This window comes from Trichoderma ghanense (genome assembly GCF_004382785.1).
Source record: "Trichoderma ghanense strain CCMA-1212 chromosome Unknown scaffold_1, whole genome shotgun sequence".
In the NCBI taxonomy this organism is placed as follows: Eukaryota; Fungi; Ascomycota; class Sordariomycetes; order Hypocreales; family Hypocreaceae; genus Trichoderma; species Trichoderma ghanense.
In genome coordinates this window covers 413,794-436,379 of record NW_027395664.1, presented here as the reverse complement: position 1 = coordinate 436,379, position 22,586 = coordinate 413,794, and the positions used below count along the sequence as shown (strand labels likewise).

The following is a 22,586-nucleotide window of genomic DNA, read 5'->3' as shown; positions in this document are numbered from 1 at the left end:
CCGTTGTCCTCCTGTTAGAGTTTCAACATGCTAGGTGAGAAAAGAGTTCAAGGAAGAGTGTTTGTTTATAGTCTGACGGAAGGATATAGCATCTACCTATCTCATGCTTCCAATCTATGGCGTCTTTGTAGCCACAAGCCCCCGGCTCAATTATTTATGATTTTGTTCTGGACTGTCAACAATGACCCCCGCCTGGAAGGAAACTCTCCGCTGTAGGATATATCTACTTTCACATTTGCTTTCAATCTGAACATCCCACTCATTTACCACCCTCCACCTGCTGCTGATATACCCAATGTTAAAGCCGATCTTTTTGTTTTCGTTGTTTGTATCTCTGGCTCTTTCTCCGCATGACGGAACTGTCTTGGCTACGCTAGATTTGGGTGTGGCGCCTGAAGCCAACGATGATGGGAAGATGGCTTATAGCTCAGGCACCACGGTTTCGACCGCTATTGAGGCCAGCATAGCTGGCGCTCTTTTGGCATTTGTGGCTGGAGGCTCTAAGTATGGAGAACTTTGAAAAGGTGAACAAAAGGTTGCGGACACATCAGGGATGCAGGCTCCGTTCCGGGCTCTGCCGCTATCTGGTCAACATGAGCAATACTTTACATAGCGCCGTGGAGTCTGCAGGAACCTTCTGAGGGCATTCGATGGTCGATCTTTTTGGTAGCGGTATGGCAGCGGTACACGGACATTGAACATCCAAGTACAGAGGCAGTCAACAGCTCTGTTATCATACGTGTATTATGTCAAAGTGAAAATGTATGTCATGGCCTTGTACAGCCGCAAACCACACGTACACCTCTAGAAACTGCCGGTGACGTGTTATTACATCTTGTCCCGCTGCTCTTTCTTTTCAGCTTTATCTGACATATATTTGAACGGTTAGGCTCCATCCGACAGAGGAGAATTTGCATCGTATTGATGTCTACTGAGTATTAAGTGCACTACTTGTCTGGCTTGAATGATATCGGGTTACACATATCAGCAAACACAGTCCTTTGTTTGGTACACTCAGTTTTATATACCGATAGCAAATTATACCGATAGAAACTATACCCATAGCAAACAAAATTAAAGACAATCCCCAGCAAACCATGCATATTTAGATCATCTGATACCACGCTCGACAAAGCTTGAAACGAAGAGCATAAGTACCTGCTCTTATCCACGCGAATAGCCTTCTATAGCCTCAGCGAGGCCCTCCATACTGTTCACTCAACTCCGTCATTAGCACCGAAAAATGAGCATCTCCGAGGCCATTGCGCAATGCCTCAAAGCTCTGGCTTCCTGCCTGGAGGTTGAGCAGCTGATGGAGGATGCATGGGCTGAGAATCAGCTGGCATACCTCAGACTCTGGATCGCGGACAACGGAGCATCGGCACAATCTCGATCATGCCTCGACAGAAGGCTGGAATCAGAGCCCGATATTCGAAGAGTATTAGCTGACAGCCTGAAAGTCCTTGCCGAAACTGTGGATGATTGTCGACAACTAGGTGAGGCAACCCATCTATCTCTACAGGGATCTATTGGCGTTTATCCGTAATATCAGCAACTTGCGACGCCTCCAGCAGTGATACAAACGGCATGAAAGACATTTTCAGCAGGCTTCTCGAGGATAATATTCCCTTTTGGCAACATCCCTTCTTTGTCGAATGGGCACGATTCGGGCCGGGATGAGGATTCCCAAGCAGCTTCAGAGAAATGGTTACAGACCGAAACCCCTCTACAGAAGAGAATGAAGAATGTCACTATGACACTTAAACAGCTTACCAGAACTTCCATTGCAGAACTGGAATATGGCAAAAATCTCTCGATTCCAGAGCGCGGACCAGCAGTTTAACCCCGAGGGGCACAAGACCTGCAGGCACATTTGGAAAATATGATCCTGCTGAAGAAGATCGAGCATTGTTCATAATGGAAGATGGAAAATACTCTTCTAGTCTCAGCAGGATACAGGAGCGCCTGATTCATTGCAATTTGAAGCGCCGCAACCGTTTCCTACACTCTCGAAGAAACGCCGAACCGAATGGCCGGCGCTCCCACCACCCAACCATCAAGTCGCGCAGCCTGCAGATAATCTCCCATCACTGACTACTAACTCAACGGGCCTTTCGCCGAGCACTATCAGTCTCCAAGGGAACTTATTATGTCCGTCCGGTCGCCAATTGCTGCCTTGGGAATATCTAGGAGAAGAAAAGCGGAAGTGAGTCACACCTTTTGGTGTCAGACGCTCCTCGTGGATCTGGGATGCGAACGAGAACAGAGAGCACATCAGCAATGACATCAATCCATACACATGCATCCTAGACGGATGTCCCAGGCCGATACTCTACAGCACGAAAGAACATTGGCGCCGGCATTTATTGGAACAGCATGAAGGACGCGATTACTGGGTCTGCTGTTCCCGTGAGGGTAGAGCGCAATTTCGCCACAAAGAAGAATTTGTGCAACATATCGAGGCCGAACACCAGGCTTTTGCTCATCCCGATCGCACTGCTCTACGAGTCGATTTTTGCAAGAGACAAAGAATCTCTGGATATTTCCACTTGTCCTCTCTGCGATTGGCCGGAGAATGACGAACGGGCGGGCGAAGTTGATGAGGATGAGCTTCTCAATCACATTGCCGAGAAGCCGTACGCCTTCGCGCTACACTCGATACCCTGAGGCGACGACACTCACATGACACGTCTATTCAAAAAGCCGAAGATCACGGTGTATTCTCTTCCTGAAAGCGCTTAAAGCGCCTGAACTTTTCTTTGTTAGTTTCGAGTCTTATGTAGCAATTCTCCATAAGCTTCCCTTGAGGTTATCGGGGTTTGCCACATTATGCATACACTCAACCAAGACAACATCCAGATTGCCGTTGGACAAGTCGTAACAAAGATACTGAGCCGTTGTTTTGCCAAGACGCTATCTTGCAGTTAGCTGTCGAGTATATTTGCTGAGCTGGCTTCTGGTATGCTTCAAGTGGCAACATTGGCCGTTCTGCAAAACTTGTGGCTTTGCTGTGCCTCCGCCATCTGCTTCACAGCCTCGTCGCGAACCAGCTTCAAGCCGCTTGCCAAGCCAGTAGCAGAAAGCTTGAAGTCTTCTGATCCGGAATTTGCTCCATAAGATACTACAATTGGCGATGAGAGGGAGATGATGACAATCTGTCTGTTCGTTGCCGGCCATGGTCGGTGGTGATTCCTCGTAAGTCAAGGTCTAGGCACGATAAAGCAATTCATAAAGCGTCCGCCCAAAGCCCATCTTTGTACCATGGGAAGTTCTGTCTGTTATCACACTTTGGATAGCAAGTCAACATTATTGCGTGAATGACCTCGCATGCATTTGCCATACTGATCTCCGAGACAAGATCATTGATACCTCCATCAGCCATTCCAGTATGGCTAAGACAGAGGCCCGGATTATGGAGCAGCATCATGATAGCATCCCTCCTTCTCCGAATGCTACTTCAACATACTCTTCGGAGCCCACGTCCGGCAACACCGAGTATAACGATGAAGCTCCCCATGGCGGATTCAGTCCGTGGGAGGATATCCAGCAGCAGGGCACCTCTGCTCTACAACCGGATCCAGGAGAAGAGCCTCTATTCGATACCGAAAATAACCCATTTGCTTTCTCGCCCGGCCAGTTGGGCAAACTCATCAATCCCAAAAGTCTCGCCGCCTTCGTCGCCCTAGGAGGCCTCGCCGGTCTGGAAAAGGGACTGCACAGCGATCGTCGCGCGGGTCTAGGTGTTGAAGAGCATCATGTTCTCGAACCGATAACATTCGAAGAGGCAACATCTGCGGGCTCCCCAATCAAGCCACCCCGGAATCTCCCTCCCTCTCAACCTACCGGTAAAGCAAGTGACAGCTTCGCGGAAAGAAAGCGCATATTTGGCGAAAACAGGCTACCGGAAAGAAAATCGAAATCCTTCTTCCAGCTCGCATGGATTGCTTTACATGACCACATTCTCATTCTTCTCAGCGTCGCAGCGATCGTCTCTCTAGCCCTCGGCCTCTACCAAACATTCGGACAAACAAAACATGAAGGTGCCAAAGTCGAATGGGTCGAAGGCGTCGCCATTATTGTCGCAATCGCCGTTGTTGTCATCGTCGGTGCGCTAAACGATTGGCAAAAGGAACGCCAATTCCAGAAGCTCAACATGAAGAAGGAGGATCGCTCCGTCAAGGTGATCCGATCAGGTAACCCCGTTGCTATTTCCATCTACGAAGTGGTAGTGGGCGATGTCATGCTCCTGGAACCAGGCGATGTGGTTCCTGTTGATGGAATCTACATCGAAGGCCACGGTCTGAACTGCGATGAGTCGTCTGCTACGGGAGAGTCTGATCTGGTGCGAAAGGTACCGGCGGATGAAGTCTTGGAGGTTCTTCGCCGCGAGGAAGCACCAAACTTGGACAAACTGGATCCATTCATCATCTCCGGGGCTCGGGTGTTGGATGGAGTCGGTTCTTTTCTCGTCACTTCCGTTGGGCAAAACTCGAGTTATGGCCGGACGATGATGTCGCTGCGGGAAGACTCTGGACTCACTCCCTTGCAATCCAAGCTCAATGTCCTAGCTGGTGAGCACCCCCCCTCCCGACATTCAAGTAACTTGTTCCTCCCTTCAGACATCACGATGCTAATCATGTTCTGGTCTCTAGGATACATTGCCAAACTCGGCAGCGCAGCAGGATGCCTGCTATTCACCGTCCTCTTCATCGAGTTCCTCGTCCGTCTCCCCAACAACACCGGCTCCGCCGAAGAAAAGGGCCAAGACTTCCTCCACATCCTCGTCATGGCAATCACCATCATCGTCGTCGCCGTCCCAGAAGGTCTGCCGCTGGCAGTTACCCTATCGCTCGCATTCGCCACGAAGCGCATGACCCGAGAGAACAACCTCGTCCGGCATCTGCAATCATGCGAAACAATGGGCAACGCCACAATCATCTGCTCGGATAAAACAGGCACTTTGACGGAAAACTCGATGACTGTGACTTCGGGCGCATTGGGAGGCGAAGTACTGCTCTTTGGCGATGGGAGTCTGGACATGCAGTCGCAGATTCCGCATCCGCAGCTATCCTCCAAGCTTGACAACGGCATCCAGCAACTACTGAAGACGGCCATTGCCGTCAATACCACTGCTTTTGAGCGAGAGCAGAGCGGTACATCGGTATTCGTCGGGACGAAAACAGAGACAGCCCTCCTCGAATGGGTCCGCCGGCATTTCGGACTCGGGCCAGTCTCTGTAGAACGCGCCAACAGCCCACTGGTGGAAATGTTCCCTTTCAACTCGCAGAGAAAGTGCATGGGAGCAGTCATCCGGATGTCTGAGCCTGTTTGCAGCGGAGAAAGGAGCAAGGAGACGTATCGCCTGTTTGTGAAAGGCGCGCCTGAGGTTGTCCTGGCACAATGCACCTCCTCGCTGGTCGGACTGACGAATTGCGCAACTCCAGAGCCCTTGGATGACTCTCAGAGAAAGTCAATCAGCGATGTCGTTTCTCGCTTTGGAACCCAGGCATTGAGAACTTTGGCACTCTCTTATCGCGACCTCTCGCAGTGGCCACCTCCCAAACCCCAGACAGACGATACAAGCACCTTGAGCTCCGACGACGTCACGCTCCCTGACATACATCAAGGCATGACCTGGATCGGCGTCGTAGGGATCCAAGACCCAGTCCGAATGGGAGTCGCCGCCGCCGTCCAAGACTGCAGAATGGCATCCGTATCCGTCAAAATGGTTACCGGCGATAACCTCGAAACCGCCAAAGCCGTGGGCCTCGCATGTGGTATCCTGGAGCCCTCTTCCCCAGGAGAAGAACAAGGTCTCGTCATGGAAGGGAAAAAGTTCCGCCAGCTCTCCCCAGAACAGAAAGCCGCCGTCGCAAGAGACATTTGCATTCTGGCCAGGTCAAGTCCCGAGGATAAACGCATCCTCGTCGAAGTCCTCAAGAACCTGGGCGAAGTGGTCGCAGTGACGGGAGACGGAACAAACGATGCGCCAGCCCTGAAGATTGCAGATGTTGGCTTTTCCATGGGTATAACTGGCACGGAGGTTGCCAAAGAAGCATCCGACATCATACTCATGGACGACAATTTTGCGTCCATCGTAAAGGCCCTCGGCTGGGGGCGAGCCGTAAACGACTCCGTCAAGAAGTTTCTCCTCTTTCAGCTTACAGTCAACATCACCGCTGTCATCATAACGTTTGTCACAGCCGTCTCAGATGATGAGGAAACCGCCGTCCTCAACGCCGTGCAACTCCTCTGGGTGAACCTCATCATGGACACTTTCGCAGCACTCGCCCTTGCCACCGATCCGCCCACCCTAAGCGCCCTTCAACGCAAGCCAGAGCCTCGAACAGCTTCACTGATAAGTCTCAGCATGTGGAAGATGATACTTGGCCAGTCCATCTATCAATTGACCGTATGCTTCGTTTTGTGGTTCGGCGGACCCAGCTTCTTTGACTACCCAGAGGATCAGCTGCGGACTCTCATTTTCAATGTCTTCGTCTTCATGCAGATTTTCAAGCTCATCAACAGCCGCCGCATCGACAACAAGCTCAACATCTTTGAAGGCCTGCACCGCAACTGGCTGTTCATGCTGATGATGTCCATCATGGTCGGTGGACAGCTCATCATCATCTATGTCGGAGGCGACGCATTTGTCGTCGTCAGACTTACGGGCGAGCAATGGGGCATATCGATTGGCCTGGGCATTGGATCGATTCCTATTGGTGTTCTGATCCGCTTGATACCTGACGCAGTGCTGCGAAGCTGCAGCGACAAATTGCGAAACAATTGGCCACGATGGTTGCGTCTGCCAGGCAAGAAAGCAGCAGACGGCAGCGACACATCCTCCCTTGAGAGATACAACGCCGTCTTCTCCCACATCAAGGATGATCTTGCATTTCTTCGGATGATCAGAGGTGGCCGCATTCGAGCCTTGAGCGAAACGTTGGCAAAATCCCATGAATCCAGCTCGCCGCATCACCACCAGGTTAAAGTCAGAAGAGGCTCGTCGTCATCTTCGAAAGATTGGCCGGCTTCACCCATGTTTTCGGCCATTGGGATGCCTGGCATCGTTGCTGCTAGCATTGGCGGTCTGTCGCCATTGGAGACACGCTCTTCTACTATCTAATACGAATGCTTTTGCATGGTATTCTGTATGATTTGTTCTTCACGGTCCAAGTCATCTATATGTTGTACTTTATCTTTTTCAATCGTGACTGTTCATTTACTGAGTAGGTAGAGCATCGCCATAGCAAACACCAATAAATAAATAGTAGAAGTGGAACTCGTGTTATTTTCCTTCAGATATCACTCGAGACCGCCCCAGGATCATCTTGGCTACACCCTCAGGCTCTTTATCCGTGGTGTCAATCCAAGTTGAGAAATCCTGATCGTCAAACTCAAAGAGCTTGCACCTTGAGCGCATGTCCCGGAGAAGAGCAGTGTCCGTCAACTTTGTTGTAGTACCCGACACTCGGTCTTGACTTGTGGCTCTCTTGACGTTGACGTCGACGTCGCATCCCAGGTAAACCGGCATGAAGGGTCTCTTGGCTTTCTTGGCCGCCATTAGGTATTCGTTTGCGACGCTACGGCCCAGTGCATTGTCAGATTGGAAGTCTGCTCGTCGATCAGTCAATCTATGAAAGAAAGCAAGGTATGGGTTCTCCAGTTAAGCGATTTTTTACCTGTGAAAACAACAGTTTTTGAAGCCGTTGCAGGATCGTAAACATATTTCTCAAATGCTTGTTCTCGCTCCCGTTTGCGCTCTGCTTGATAGCGAGGATCATCTCGAGAGACCCTTAATGCCACGGGATCAATCAGTTGGTGGTTATCGATGATGATAACTGATTTATCTAGCGACTTGATTGCCTTGGCTATGGTGAGCTTTCCAGTCCCGGGAAAGGCGTTGATCCATATCAGGGGGGCTGCCATGATGAACGGTGGAGTGAAAGGCGTTGCTGTCGCTGGATGGGTATGAGAGAAAAGAGGGGGGAATGATTCAGGATATAGGAAGAATTCAAGCTTTATATATCTTCTTCATCCCTGCTGTCAAATCCTTCGGCCCACGCAAGCTTAAAAGTTCAATGCGGTGTAGAGTGTTGAGTCCCCAGAATGGAAGCCTAAACGTTCATCGCCGCCTTTGGGCTAAGTGGTATGTGAAGTTGTCTGTTACCTTGGTGGGTAGTAAGTGTTGAATACAATGACATCAAACAATATGATATATGCATAATATATACTACATTGAAGCTCATTCAATAAACTATAACATATCCAATCAGATGCAGCTAAACAAGATCTTTTTGCTCGCTCGTGGATGTCGGCGTCCCGTCAAACTCGTTCCTGAAGTCTCTAGAACGTCTTCCATGTTTGGCGTCCCAGGCCTCTAATCCTAGAAGTTATTGTTTGTATATGTTATTGTTTGCGGTCCGTTGGCGCACGGACAAAGGCCTCCGTAATCATCGCAGCGGACGGCAATGTCCCACGACAAAAAAGGGGGGGAACCAGCCAGCCGGGCTGGATGGTTGCCACAGCTTGGTGATGTCCGCCTGGGAGTTTTTATTCATGGCTGGCGGACCGAGATATTTGATAGCGCTTGCTTGATTCTAGTTGATGCCCGCATTGGCTTCTCTGTAGATGTTGTTAATGTTCCACGACTGTTGCCACTCTGATTTGATCTGGTCCGGGTCAAATCCGTACTTCTTCTCGCAGCGATCCCAGCCCTTGAGCGCCGTGGCCAGGATGGTCAGATTATAATCCTCAAAGTTGGACATGTCGTAGTTGCTCAGCACGAGTGCCGCCGCCGTGAAGCTCTCTTCCAGGGCCGTCACGTTTTGGCTGTTTTCGACATCCTCGGGGCTTTTAACAAGCTGGACCAGGTCAATCGCCCACTCGACCGGGCTGGTAAAGTTGAGCGAACCAGATGCATGTTGGTCCAACACGATGCGCAATGATTTTTTCCCACTAGAACCAATACGCGTTCTGTTCCACTGAACCAACATGCATACAGATCCATGTCTTTGTTGCTTCAATTTGCCCACAACCGTGCCGGTCTGCCGGGCTTCCAATATATACAAACCATGTACAGTAGCATTGCTTTGAAAAGACTCTGGATGAGGCATCATGAAGTGAACTCTGTTTAGGCTCAGTCAATATAAAAATATCCCTCAGTCTGCGCCATCGCCGGCCGAGTCACATCACCGTCCTCCCCTCTGCTTTCATGTCCCCAATTTTACAAACTCTGACAAACAAACACCATGACGAGGCTCATTCCATACATGGTTGCTTTTGTAGCAGCTCTTGTCACGCTCGGCTTTCTTTTTCATCAGTCAAAAACATTAATGTCGACTATTGAGGAATAGGAGGATCTGGCATTGACTTAAGTGCATGCTCCAATGTGACAACACGGAAGAGGAGAGGTTCAGAGTCAGATTCGGTGCTGGGCCAGGCGGTCTTATTCAAGGATGGCCATCTAAGGGTGGTGTCTATATATTAGATAATTGCTTCGGCCTTGAACTGGACTTTCTGAAGTTGGACCGATTTCATAGTTCGCCCTAACCATCTCCATCTGGTCCCGACGCCGCTGCCGAAGAAGAGGCACACTGCAACAGAAGTAAGCATCCGTTATTACGTAATCCTGCATCTTTATGCTTTATTTCTAACTCTTCTTTTCTTTCTTTTTCTCTTTCTTTTCTTTTCCCCCAGATTGCAGTTTACACCAGCCAAGGGCGACACCATGGTGGTTTCAGTGCATTTCTATAAAAGCTACTTTAAGCTGGGAGACAATCAATACAATAACACAATAACTAATCTATAACATTATTGCATAGTGCGGCAACTAGGTGCCGTCTGGTGGGAGAGTGAAGAACAATGGGCCTTGAAGAAAATTACCGAGCCTAACGAACCGTGGGCTCTTCATCCGCGCTTTATTAAAGTTGGCTGGCCTGCCGGAGGTGGAGTTTAGGTCCTTAACATTACAGCAGATAATGCAATTACCAGAGGCGCCGGTATCATTTACAATGCCCACGACATGGAAGAACGCTGCAGGTTGATTGAGCAACTGGGGGGCTTCTTCTTTGAAAACCCAAAAGACTGGTTAGACGTAGAGGTACCTTGAGAGGAAATGGCAAAACACAGCAGTCCTCTTTAACGGATTCACTAAGCAGATGGCAAAAGCTCGTAAGGTGACAAGTTATTAAACTTGTCACTCTTTTACTGCTCTTCTTGTTTACAGCATCCTCTTCGTCGTTAACAAACAGTTGGCATCGGCTGTATGAAGCTTATCTATAACCTTCTTCTCGAGCCCCTCCTAAGCCAGTAACTTGTACTAATGTGCCTTCAAGCAACTGTATGCCAATCACAATGCCGTTTGATTCCGTAATCGGAGTCTTCAGCGAGTTCTCGTGAGCGAGCTGTCGTTTAACTGCCAGGCTGGCCAAACCGCTGATTGCTTTGCCAAACTGTCGCAAGGCAACCAGGAAGGATGCCGCATATGATGAGTCATACCGCCCTCACCAATCACATACGACCATAGGTAGTGGAGAACTCGGGGTCCCGTCTGCTCCCCCATAGATAAGCCACTAACCGGCAGATTAGTAGTTGGGTGGGTGACCACCAGCGAACACCGGCTGTTGTATGTTTTTGTTTCTTTTTGCTCCCTGAATATCTGCCCTTTCCTGGTGTTATATCTTGCGTTGCAACCAAAGGTAAAGGTGTCCTGAGGATACACAGTGACATAGACTTCATTAAACAGATTCCCTTTTTTTTCCTTCTCTATGTAGAGGATGACCCAAACCACCGCCTCTTATGGTTTTGAAACACTCGCTGTAAGTGAATATAGAAAAGGACTGTATGCTGCTATGAGTTCGCAAAGCACCTCAGCAGTCCGGGACGCTGACGGGAATCTCCACCGGCACGCTCGTAGCCAGGCCGCTCAAGCTCGTCTCCTTGAACTCGTTTCTCATGCCCTTGGCCGTCAGACGCATAGCCTGAATGGCATCGTCGAGGCTCACCTTTTGCGTGCCAGTCTCGCTGCTGAGAGCCAGGTTGGCGCTGGAAATGGCCTTGATAGCACCAAGAGCATTGCGCTCGATGCACGGCGCCTGGACCAGCCCTCCAATGGGATCGCAGGTCAAGCCCAGGTTGTGCTCGATGCCAATCTCGGCTGCTTGCTCGATCGTCTGTGGACTCGCGCCCATGCAGGCTGCGAATGCTCCGGCTGCCATGGAACAGGCCACGCCCACTTCAGCCATGCACCCGCCCTCTGCTGCTGAGATGGTGGCGCCGCGTTTGTACAGCATACCGATAGCCGCAGCTGTGAGGAGGAAGGACAGAATGTCACGCTCCGGATCATCGCTGACGAACTCAATCGTGTACTTGAGCACGGCGGGTATGATGCCTGCTGCGCCATTCGTCGGGGCGGTGACGATGCGTCCACCTGCTGCGTTGGTCTCGTTGACTGCCATGGCATACACAGTAAGATAATCCACTGCAAAATCTGGGTCAGTTCCTCTCCTAAGTAAAAGTGGTGTGCTGAGGTGGTCCTACTGGCTGGGAACGTAGTGCGTCTTCGCGGCGATGGTAGAACGGGATGAGAAAAGGAGCCATGTGTGCGGAGCGGCAGATTCCTCCTGACAGCGAGACCTTTTCGACCTGACGAAGGCGGTACTGAGTTTATGGTTAAGCCTGGGGAGCCTGAGGCTTCTGAAGTCGGCGGCACTGTCTTGTTTTCAGAGAGCAGCTGAGCTTGAGCTGCCTCTGTCCCGATGCTGGCCTGGGTGGTATGTGAGGGATACAGTCCTCTCGTGAGTCGCCTATACAATGCCGGTGCTCGCCTATGCAGCTTCAGACTGCCCGGCAGTAGTGAGTCTGGCGAAGCTTGAACACCTTCCAAGATGCTGTTGTCCATGACCTCCCAGATGCGAAACAGCTTGTCGCGGATTTCTTCATCCGAGTAACCGTGGCTCTTTTCGTTTTCATACACCAGTTGTGCAATCGTCAGATTGTGCTTATCACACAGCGATAACAGGCTCTTTGCGTCTCTGAAGGGATACCGAGGCTGATTTCCGTGGACGCCGTCGGAAGGTTGCGTGTCTTCGCTAGAAGAAGTGACCGGAGGGGGTGTGCGGCCACCGTCAGTGCCGGAAGTGAGGAGGGCTGACTCCTCCTCATTGTCCTCCAGCAGTTTGATCTCGGTTCCAGTCCGCCGATCTCCTGCGGCATCCGTCCGCCGGATCTCTTTGTAGTACATGTTTTCCGCAAGATCAAGCGGGTGTCCGCTGCTGCCTTCTGTCTTTTGCAACCCGAGGTCAGACGTTCCCTGACCACCGCCTTGATCCGACGATGTCGTGGACTGATCCGGCCGGTTGATGGACAAGGCACCGTTGACAACAAACCCGCCGCCAACGCTAAACAGGTCATTGGTCGCCAGCATATAGCCCTCTTTGTCAAACACCATGAGAGTCATCCCGTTGCTATGCAGAGCGAGCTTCTTGGACCACTCCCACTTGAAGTCCCGCTCATAGTCGAACGTAATCTCCTTGCCTTTGCCACCTGGGAGCTGCTGACCCAAGAAGAGCTTCTTTTCCTTCTTGATCTGCTCAAAGCGCTTGGGCACATAGGCCGTTTCGACCGTCTCAACGTCTGCGCTCTCGAGACCAAGCAGGAGGGCAGATGGCGTCATATGACCCTCGCCAGTCAGGGCCAGACTGCCATAGAGTGCTATGCGTATCCTGTCGACCTTTTCAAGCAGGCCAGCCTCATGAAGGTCCGAGACAAAGATGTTGCCCGCGCGCATGGGCCCAACGGTGTGAGATGATGAGGGTCCAATGCCGATGGAGAAGAGATCAAAGGTTGAGATCACGGCATGCTCGTGGTCGGATTCGTTGTATGTGCCTGTCCGCGAATCATCATCTTCAAAGCTACTGGCCTTGAAAGCCGTGCTACCAAAGCTCCGACTTGTCGCCAGACGAGGCGCGCAGTTCAGCAGCTGGCTCTTGTGATGAGGGCGGCTTGCAGCGGTGCCGAGATGCCACCGGGATGCGCTCAGCCTCGACACTCGCCCGGCAGCGTTCCGGGCCGCCCTCAGCTGCTGAATCGCGGCACGGTGTTGCATCCTGAGTCTCTTATTAGCTGCAGCTTCGGCGAATGACTGTGAAGCACGACGATGGGAGAAGGCTGTGCCAGGTCGCCTTGACGGCAGGCTGCATCTGAGACTTCATCGGTGATCGCCCGCTCTTGTGCCGGGGATTGCCGATAGTGGCCGTATCATCTAGAGAAGAGCGATTGAAAGGATTCGCAGCTTTCTTCGTCCAGAGTGCTTGGTTTGCTTGACGGGTTTCGCACTTACCTGACGGCGCAATAATAATAATAATACTTGTGTCAAATTGATGCTGGGAGCACCAAGCCGTGCCGAGTAGGACAACAATGGGCAGGAGTAGGTGCCTGATGACAAGATGAATGTTGGCTCGAAAGAAGGGTCTGCGAGTTTCACGTGATTACGCCCGTGCAGCTGATAAGCAACGAAGGCAATGGAAGAAAGAAAAGAGCCGCTGGGAACAAGACCATCAAAGAGTGGGATAATCTGTCCAGAGAGCAAAGGAGAAGAATGACTTAAGACAACGAAAGGGAGAAGCAGAACAGGGAGGCGGGAAGCAGGTGCTGTCTTATCTTCAGATGGATCGAGGCTTGTCGAGGGGCTTATCCGGCGGCGTTTCTCTCCTGCGCCCCTTTTGTACCAAGCTTTACGCTGTCCGAGACTCAAGCGTTCTCCTATCAATGATAATCGGACACACTTTTATCGGATTCACATCAGCCTCTTTTCGAGAAAAATCGTGTATGAACCCAATGGACACAATGCAAGGCATCGTCTAATTGTTTATCCTAGTGCAAGCAGAGTTGCCAGGCGTTCTATTGCCATTACATACCCGCGTCCAATCATGCTTGGGTAATTACGTACAGATATGTCAATAGGGCTGAAGACAGATCTGCGATCGACAAGTCTTTCGGATTCTTATAGAAGCGCCCCCCTAAACTGCTTAATCGCCTTACATTACCTATTATTCTTTTATTCTCAAGGTACCTAGGCAATCTGGATATGATACAAACGTACAAGCAACACCACATTTTGTTGTCCGACATGAGCGCCATCGGTAGCGTAATATACCGTGATCTCGCTGCCCCCAATTGTAAACAGAATCACCGCAACCGACATCAGATCTTGAAAGAAACAAACCTGGGGCTGGACCATGCCGTGCAGGCTCGCAACTGGGAGTGGCCTTATCCCTCAGCACCGGCAATCCTCCGTGCCAGCTCCTGTGAAGGGCACAGTTTGCCGCCTGCAGGTGGCGGGATTAACAACGCCCAGCCACTGGACTTAGATTGGCTCTCTCAGCCTGTATCCCCTTGATGCTCATTTAAGTTAATACTTTCCACCTTATCTAAGAAGCATGAGCTCCTAACCCTATAACTCATCGTGAAATGTAAGAGATGGGGCTCGTTTGGTATCATCCCAGACTTCTGCACGCCATCCAAACTCAGGGCGCCCTCTCCTCTCCTAGGTACTGAGAGATACGGGATCTCTGTTACATTGATGATGTCCGGATTCGAGTCTCCTATTCTGCTATTCTCTTCAAATATTGTCTCCATTCGATTTCTTTTCTTCTGTGATCCACTTTCTCCGTTGATCATCCTACAGCATCTTGCTCATCACATCCATATCCGTCATGAAGTGAGATCCCCCAGCGCATTTATAACCTCCTGCTACCCTGTTCCACTGGTATCCTTGCACACAGACTCCAGCCTTCCCAATCGCCGCGTCAATCGCCTCCCGGCTTTTCATTCTCTTTTGAATTGCCGCGGTTTCGTCATCGCATATAAGGCCATCTCCGCCCTCGCAGTTACCGCCCCGTCCGCCAGGCAAGGCGGGTTGTGCGGAGGACATCTCTCCAGAACCACCGGGCGTCCCGCCCTGTATGGGGACCACATCCCCACGACCTTGATCCGCTGTGTAAAAGGTCTGATGATGTACACCGACACTCGCATCATCTCTGGCGGCGGCTTTTGTGTACGCGGCGCTCGGTGTTTGAACGTCGGCATCGGCTCGAGGGGGAGGCGGTGCGAGCTGCGGGTTTTCCAAGCCAGGAGTAATGCCGTGTCCAGAAATTCCCGGTTGCTGCGGAACGCTCAAGTTGCCATTGGCATCCAGGTTCTTGAGGCGGTCGCGCCGTTGTATCAGCATCTGCTGCATGCTCTTCAAGAGATCCTCGAATGGCAGCTCTCTGTTTGAGGTGTCGCGTGAAGTATTGCGGAGGAACTGGTTTACCAACTGATTGGCCAAGGTCTTGACATCACGAGCATTTGCCCACCCAGGCATGGTGCTCAAACCTCGGAACAGACGCTGAATCTTCTTGTATTCTTGGGAATCTTTTTTGCTCAAGAAGTCTCCGGTGATCTTCATCTTATAAGAAACTCTCAGTTCTCGTGCGAGCAGACTGATGCAGTCGCTGGGCTTCATGGTCTCAAAGATGAGCTCTTCGGGGAAGAGGCCGGAAAGAGCCGGGTAACTCAACATGAGGTTTTGGATGTCGTACGTGTAGCCGGCGAGTATGATGATCATCTTCCCAGCATTAGCAGGCTTCGTGAGGAACTGGATGATTTCATCCACCGCTTCCTGCGCGAACGAGCTGGACGTGAGCCTGTAGGCTTCGTCAATGAAGAGGACGCGACCCATGCCCTCCTCAAGCTTTCTCTTCGTTTTCGGCGCTGTCTGCCCCACGTATTGGCCGATGAGGTCTGTTGCTGAGCATTCAATGACCTCACTGTCGGATAAAAACCCCATGTTGTAGAAGATCATTCCCATGTGCTGAGCCGTCGTTGTCTTCCCTGTACCTGTATCATTGCGTGATGTGAGAAATTATATCAACAGCTGGTTGGAATGAGATGGTATGGGTTTGAATGTGCTTTTGTGTGCTGTGTATCATATACAGATACGGCGAGGAAGTCAGGGATAGGGAGGAGAATCGCTACATACCTGAAGGGCCTTTGAAGATAAATTTGGTGGGAACATGATCTCTCGGATTAAAATTCCCCTTTCGTGCTCCAATGCAGCTCTGCTGGTAACCGACCAGCTTCTCGATGATGCTTTCCTGAACCATCCCTTTGAGGATTTCGCAGCAGTCGAGCTGCTCATTCATCCTGCTCCGAACATCCGGGTCAAAGTCCACTGCGTGCAACTTGAAGACTTCGTCGTCATGTAGATGGGACGGCACCTCTTGCTTAATGGAGAGCTCCGACAGGCGCATCTCATAGTTAAGCTTGGCCGTAGCCAGAAGCTTGTCCACCTCGCCGGCGTTGCTGAACTTTGGTCGCATGAGAGCTCTTTCAAACAGGCTCTCCGCAGTGTGAAGTGCTTCGTCTGTTGCTGCAAGGTCGTCGCTATGTATCTTGCTCTCCAGAATTTGTCGCATTTGTGGAAGAGTAAAATTCTTGAAGCGGAACGGCCGTTCGATAGGAAAGCGACGCGAGAGGCCGGGATTGACGTTGTGGAACATATTGCGAATCTTGTCCTCATAGCCGATGAGGACTATGCAACGGTCCTCGCCCGGGACGCCTTGTACCATTGAAACGATTGTATCAATGACTCCCGTCTTGAACTTGTCCTGCTCCTTGCTTGGATCGCCTGCATCAAGCATATAGGCCTCGTCAATCACAAGCACTTTGCCTACCGTAGCCTCGAGAATCTTCCTAGTCTTGGCCTCAGACTTCCCCAAGCATTCACCGATAAAGTCTGCCGGATTCTTCAATACGACTGTTCGAGTGTGTCAGCAACAGCAAATCATTTCACAGATAGGCTGAGAGCACTTACCGTCGCCGCGACTGAGGTATCCCAGGTCAGCCAATATACGTCCATACAGCTTGGCCACGGTCGTCTTGCCAGTGCCAGGCTCTCCAACAAAAACCTGGTTGAGAGAAAACCTCAGGGGTCTTTTCTCCTGCATCTCTCGTTCGTAGTTTAGCCCAAGCATACCGACCAATCTCTGGACGCAATCCTTGACGTGCTCAAGCCCAACAAGCTTCTGCAATTTGCCCCAAGCTGAACAATTTTGTGCCACATCGGAAGGGTTTGGTCCGATGATGTCCTCCTTTGTGAAATAAAAGTAGTCGGGGTCACGATTGGGCATCTCTCGCTTCTCCTTCATCAGCCGCCGCGCCTGTCTCTGGGATATGCGAGCAAGAAGGTTCTCCACAGCCCTTGCGTTGCCAAAACCGCGGCTTCCCCTTCCCTGGGCAAGGCGACGGATTGCAATGCGAATGTACAACCCGTCCAGGCCGCCTTCAGCGCGCATCTTGTTGCCGTACTTTTTGCGAATGTTGTCGACCAGTATCTTCCAGAGGTCAGCGTCACTGAAGTCGGCAAAGTTGAGTGTGTAAGGGATACGGCTTGATAAGCCAGGGTTGTGTTCGAAGAAAGACTCCATCTCCTCGTGATATCCGACAAATATAAAGGCCAGCTCGCCAATCTTATTCTCCATTTCAGTCAAAATAAGATCGAGTGCTTGTCGGCCAACACCGTCAATGTACGCCGCTGTGAGCTGATATGCTTCATCAACGAAGATGACGCCTTCATTCGGCAAATCCTCTGATATTCCCGAAGCTCCCATAGCAGCTAGTTTCATGCCAGTCGTTTCCCAGATATCGTCGAAGTCCAGAATGCCTAGCTCTTTCAGGAACTTGCTGTATAATCGAGCCACGGTCGTTTTGCCTGTTTGTTTAAAGCCATAATCAGCTACCAGTCCGAAAGGGATGCAGAAGCTAGGGCGAATGCTCTCACCAGTGCCCGGATTTCCCTGGAAAATGATGTTAAATCTCTCTGAGCGCAGGCGCTTCAGCTTACCCTTCGGATCTTGCTTCTTACAGACCTCGACTTTTGACTTGATATCAAGGAACTGTTGCTTGACTTCTTCGAGTCCTTGATACTTCATCAATTCATCCAACGTCGAAGAGTCTTCACCGCCACCTTCAGGTGTCTTTCGATATTTCCACTGCTCCATGGCACTGGAAATCGTCTTGCCGAATGGGTTGGTGATCAATTGCACATCACTGTCCTCGCCGTCACCTTTGTTGTTGCTGTCGTTGTTGATGCCACTGTCGTTGTTGATGCCACTGTCGTTGTTGATGCCACTGTCGTTGTTGATGCCACTGTCGTTGTTGATGCCACTGTCGTTGTTGATGCCACTGTCGTTGTTGATGCCACTGTCGTTGTTGATGCCACTGTCGTTGTTGATGCCACTGTCGTTGTTGATGCCACTGTCGTTGTTGATGCCACTGTCGTTGTTGATGCCACTGTCGTTGTTGATGCCACTGTCGTTGTTGATGCCACTGTCGTTGTTGATGCCACTGTCGTTGTTGATGCCACTGTCGTTGTTGATGCCACTGTCGTTGTTGATGCCACTGTCGTTGTTGATGCCACTGTCGTTGTTGATGCCACTGTCGTTGTTGATGCCACTGTCGTTGTTGATGCCACTGTCGTTCATGCCACCCTGGTCGTAGTCGTCGCTATCTCTCTCTTTGACTCCCTCGTCGTGATCCTCATTGTGATCCTCGCCGTGAACTTTGCTTTGATCTTCAGGCGGATCATCCTCTGTTTGTTCGGTACTGTTCGTCACCGCCGACACGTCGCTTATCGAGCTCTTCCGTACAGAACTAGCTGGCGTATCACGCAGAGAGCGCTCGGGCGAAGGAGCCGGGACAGTGAGGCAAGGCCCGAATGGTTCATCACCATTCTGGGCAATCCCATTAGCATTGGCCGATGAGTCCGACAGCCCGTCGAGCCCGTCTGGCCTCCTCTCCAACGTGGGGCTCATCGCTTCTTGGGCGAGCTTGACCGCTGTTAGCTGAGTCGATATCGACAGTAAACGGCTTACATTATGCAATTCGAGGAACAATCTTGACGAGGGATGGAACTGCACCTCTCAGCTGCCAATTGAGGGTAACTTCTCAGCGTAATGATTGAAGTTGGCACGACGTGAATCAGGAAATTGAACGGCTTGCCTTATCCAGATGATTCATGGGCTACAACGAGAAAGTTGGTTGCTCGAGGCAGTACAAACCGCGTCCTCGACCGCGCCTAAATATACATAAGTGACTGGGCAACAAAGCTCAATAGCTTCTCTTGTTTCAACCTCCTTCCTTCCTACATATTGCCCATTCTTGGGCCGATCTCCCAACGGCCGGTATACCAAACTGCAGACAGATGTATTCACCCACCACCACCAGTGTCCCTCAGCCTCCATCTATGCATGTAAGCCCAAGTTTCAGCTGCCTTGAACACTGCTCGACATATGCATAAGGACAACTGCATATTCAGCTCTTAGGTTTTCAAGCGGTCTATTGGAGCTGGCCCAGAGTGGCTGTGGGTCTCTCCCTCGACAGTGATCGGTCCATTGGTTGCCTCTTTTGAGAGTACCAAGCAGGGTCAAGACATTTCGAAAGTTGCATGCCCATGCTCTGCTGCCCGACAGCCGCAAGGCTGCTGTACTGTACAGACTCCGGTTACCAAAGCATACCTCGTACTCGGTTAAGGTAGGCATCTATCCATACATGCATTGGGTGTTGTCGTGGACGAAGTATCCCGGCCACTGTCAAGTGTTTTCATGCATCAGTGTATCCACTCGCTCAGCCACTATGGTCCCTGTTCGCCTGACATGGCCCGCAGTATGCGGCAGAGCCTCTTCTTTGAAGTCCAACCGCCCGCGGTCCAGATGCCCTCTCAACATCGAGAATGATCCTCCCTGCCGCCACGCTGCCTTCGTGTTTTGTTTTCGCACCGAAGATGGCCTTGTATGGTTCCACGTTGTGTGTGTGTTTTTTTTTTTTCCGAAATTTGCCGGGGTACCCTGTATATCATGGCGAGCTGGACCATCAGCCGCCAGCCTTCATCACGCGGCAGGCAAATGAATGGTCAGAATGAGAAACAACACATACATACAGTGATTCAATAATGCTGCGGCAACAGGCAACAGCAGCTCCAGAGGAGTTTCGGGACACGGTTTAGGCCCCATTGCGTGACCGAACACAGAGAGCCTCACCTCCTCCGGCTCCAAGGTTGCCCTCCCCTTTACTTCAACTATTATCCCAGCAGCATCCTCTTGTCTAGTATTTCGCCACCGCCAACATCAATTGATAGCTTTTTGCTTGCATGTCCCCTTCGTGCGGGAGCTTTCTTTTAATTGAACAAGCTACACCTCTTCCTCTTCTACAATAGAATGGTCATCTTCGTCATCAATTCACCGCGAAAGTTACCCCAAAACAAACAACATGTTGATAAACGCAACTGCACTGGTGGACAAGAGGGCTGCAACAGCCGGCGGAGCCCAGCCTTTCAACTCGGGACACAGCGGGAGCGCCTTCGATTGGATCTCTGCTGTTTCCGGGTTGGCTTCTGCCGTCGTTGGTGTCATCACCTTGGTTACTGTCTACATTGGAGCCACGCAGTTTCTCTCCCAGAATCGCATGTATCGTCATGGTCTTTCATGGCGATCCCTTGGTCCGTGGCAGAAAACTGTGGACAAATCAGGGCTCTTTGGTCTGCAAAGCCGAATTGCTGCGCCAACAGTCAGCCTCAAGTCTCTTGCGAAACAGGAGTGGGAGCCAAGCATATCTTTTCCCATCGGCTTTCCCAGAAACAGAAATGCAAGTGTCGAGGATGGCGGATCATATGTTCAAGCCAAGGCCAGCTGGGTCAACTTCATGCAAGCACTGGGCTTGACACCACACGATGATCACCTCTACGAAGTGCAGGATGCACCTGAGCTCCTCAACGGCATCGTACCCATGCACTGGGCTGGCAGTGATCTCGTCAGTATCAGCTCGATCTTGGGCTTCCAGTCAGCAGAGGACAAGCCAAGTCACAAGTCATCTATGCCGCTGCCGATGCAGTGGTCCTCCCCTCTCGGCTGGCTTCAGTTTAGAGCGAGCGCAAACGGCTGTGTAGCCCAGTTTCGCCCTCGAAGGAAGCCACGCGATCAAATATCACCCTCTTTGCACCACTACTACGACCCGCAGGATTTGACTTTGCCCTCTGAATCATCCGCCTTGTGCTCTCGTCTTTGGACCGCGATCAATGGCTATGTACTCCCTGGGAAACGGGTGTTGTATCTGGGGGGCGCTGACAGACATAAGCGACCACAAGACATTGATGATGATGCCGAAATGGACGATGATGAGTTGTTACAGAGCATCATGTCAAAAGACTTGTCAGAGCAAGAACTCATGCGCCAAATGTTTGGCAAAAAGGAGTCACGATCCACGGCATTAAACCAAGAAGTCGAACGAGCTAGGTCAGCAATGGCACAGAAGAAAACTGGCTCCCTTGAGCGGGACACGACTGAGAGCTTCTTGGAGAGAATGTTGAACCAAGAGAAGCAGAAACTCGACAGAAAAGAGGTGTTGCGGCCATGCCCAGGTCTACTGTCCACAATAGTGGAAGGAGAGTTGGCATCTAGCCGCGGACTGGACGAGGCAAAGTACAAGTACATTGAGTACGACCGCAAGTATGCCGTGCTGGAGGATATAGACCGTTCCCAATATCCATTCAATCTTGGAAATCTCTACATGGATGGGGAATTGTTGAAATTGGTGAAAGAGGCCATCTTGCATCTTCAACCGGATGGCTTTTACTTCTCGCCGTCGTTTTTTGTCGCCTCCGACGTACGGGAAATGTTCGAGCATATTCAAACACAATCAAACACTCTCAAAGAAGTCTTCCCGAGCAGCTGTATGCGAGGATTGGAGATGCTTGACGTTTCAGAGGGAGATATCAAGGTTCTCATGAAATCTCTTACTACCGTCATGTCGCGCACGCGGGCCTCCGCCCCAAATACTCCCCCGGCCCCAGAAACAAATCGACACAACATCTTGGTGAAAGCAATGGAGCTTTGCAACGACCTGCAAAGGACGCGGAAAACTGCGCGGGCGTACTTCTCAGTACCCGATATGCAGTTGATCGCCAAGGCCACTTCATCGCTACGCACACAATTTCTGCAATCCAGAGATGATACCCAGACACTTGATCTTATGTGGGCGCTGATCTATTCTCGCGACGTTTCTCGGGCTGTTCTGAAGGCGCTCTCTAAGGCGGATATGGCCCAGTTCCTTGCCACGCCTGTACCCTGCAAGAACAACAAGCTCGACTTCGTGGAGCTTCTTGGTGACTCAGTACATGACGATTTAGGGCAGAAACAGGATGAGTCTGATGAGAATCCAATAACCGGACAGTATCATATACCACACCTTCGCGATGGCAATTTCACGGGGCAGGACATCCTGGCCGCGTTGGCACTGGTCTTTCTTACTTATTACTGGATTGATAAGTCCTGGATCACGGACACAAGTCATTATGACGCGACCATTCCGCATAGTGTTTTGATGTGTTAGCATTCACTTTCTATCAAAGGAGGACTGTTGTGATCAGGGATATGGCATCATTTGTGGCCGCCTTGCCCATCTCCATCATGTCACTTCTTCCTGCCGACCTTGCCTAGCTAGTCTTTCCAATTTTATCATTACATTCCTTCCTAATCTTGAAGACGTGT

General features: G+C 50.9%; 8 protein-coding genes across 8 annotated transcripts; 4 read left to right on the top strand and 4 right to left on the bottom strand.

The window, feature by feature from the left end:
- Positions 1-1,143: 1,143 nt before the first annotated feature.
- On the top strand, positions 1,144-1,680 carry CCMA1212_001495 (uncharacterized protein; the record flags this gene model as incomplete). The annotated part of the gene is made up of 2 exons (XM_073698918.1): positions 1,144-1,496; positions 1,523-1,680. The coding sequence occupies exons 1-2, from the start codon at positions 1,244-1,246 to the stop codon at positions 1,678-1,680; spliced, it is 411 nt and encodes a 136-aa protein (XP_073561985.1). The 5' UTR covers positions 1,144-1,243.
- Positions 1,681-3,388: 1,708 nt separating this feature from the next.
- CCMA1212_001493 (Calcium-transporting ATPase 2) lies at positions 3,389-7,126 on the top strand (the record flags this gene model as incomplete). Its single annotated transcript, XM_073698917.1, has 1 exon — positions 3,389-7,126. One exon carries the CDS (start codon positions 3,389-3,391, stop codon positions 7,124-7,126), a length of 3,738 nt encoding a protein of 1,245 aa, XP_073561984.1.
- A 162-nt stretch (positions 7,127-7,288) lies between these two features.
- Positions 7,289-7,929, bottom strand: CCMA1212_001492 (uncharacterized protein; the record flags this gene model as incomplete). Its single annotated transcript, XM_073698916.1, has 2 exons — positions 7,289-7,614; positions 7,683-7,929. The coding sequence occupies 2 exons, from the start codon at positions 7,927-7,929 to the stop codon at positions 7,289-7,291; spliced, it is 573 nt and encodes a 190-aa protein (XP_073561983.1).
- A 671-nt stretch (positions 7,930-8,600) lies between these two features.
- CCMA1212_001491 (uncharacterized protein) lies at positions 8,601-9,010 on the bottom strand (the record flags this gene model as incomplete). The annotated part of the gene is made up of 2 exons (XM_073698915.1): positions 8,601-8,958; positions 9,003-9,010. The coding sequence occupies 2 exons, from the start codon at positions 9,008-9,010 to the stop codon at positions 8,601-8,603; spliced, it is 366 nt and encodes a 121-aa protein (XP_073561982.1).
- A 271-nt stretch (positions 9,011-9,281) lies between these two features.
- Positions 9,282-9,811, top strand: CCMA1212_001490 (uncharacterized protein; the record flags this gene model as incomplete). Its single annotated transcript, XM_073698914.1, has 3 exons — positions 9,282-9,475; positions 9,543-9,607; positions 9,707-9,811. The coding sequence occupies exons 1-3, from the start codon at positions 9,382-9,384 to the stop codon at positions 9,809-9,811; spliced, it is 264 nt and encodes an 87-aa protein (XP_073561981.1). The 5' UTR covers positions 9,282-9,381.
- Positions 9,812-10,871: 1,060 nt separating this feature from the next.
- On the bottom strand, positions 10,872-13,108 carry CCMA1212_001489 (L-serine dehydratase; the record flags this gene model as incomplete). The annotated part of the gene is made up of 2 exons (XM_073698913.1): positions 10,872-11,482; positions 11,542-13,108. The coding sequence occupies 2 exons, from the start codon at positions 13,106-13,108 to the stop codon at positions 10,872-10,874; spliced, it is 2,178 nt and encodes a 725-aa protein (XP_073562466.1).
- Positions 13,109-14,683: 1,575 nt separating this feature from the next.
- Positions 14,684-19,599, bottom strand: CCMA1212_001488 (Protein CbxX, chromosomal; the record flags this gene model as incomplete). Its single annotated transcript, XM_073698912.1, has 4 exons — positions 14,684-15,876; positions 16,025-16,801; positions 16,859-18,887; positions 19,594-19,599. 4 exons carry the CDS (start codon positions 19,597-19,599, stop codon positions 14,684-14,686), a joined length of 4,005 nt encoding a protein of 1,334 aa, XP_073562467.1.
- A 711-nt stretch (positions 19,600-20,310) lies between these two features.
- CCMA1212_001487 (uncharacterized protein) lies at positions 20,311-22,428 on the top strand (the record flags this gene model as incomplete). The annotated part of the gene is made up of 1 exon (XM_073698911.1): positions 20,311-22,428. One exon carries the CDS (start codon positions 20,311-20,313, stop codon positions 22,426-22,428), a length of 2,118 nt encoding a protein of 705 aa, XP_073562472.1.
- Between the last annotated feature and the right edge of the window lie 158 nt (positions 22,429-22,586).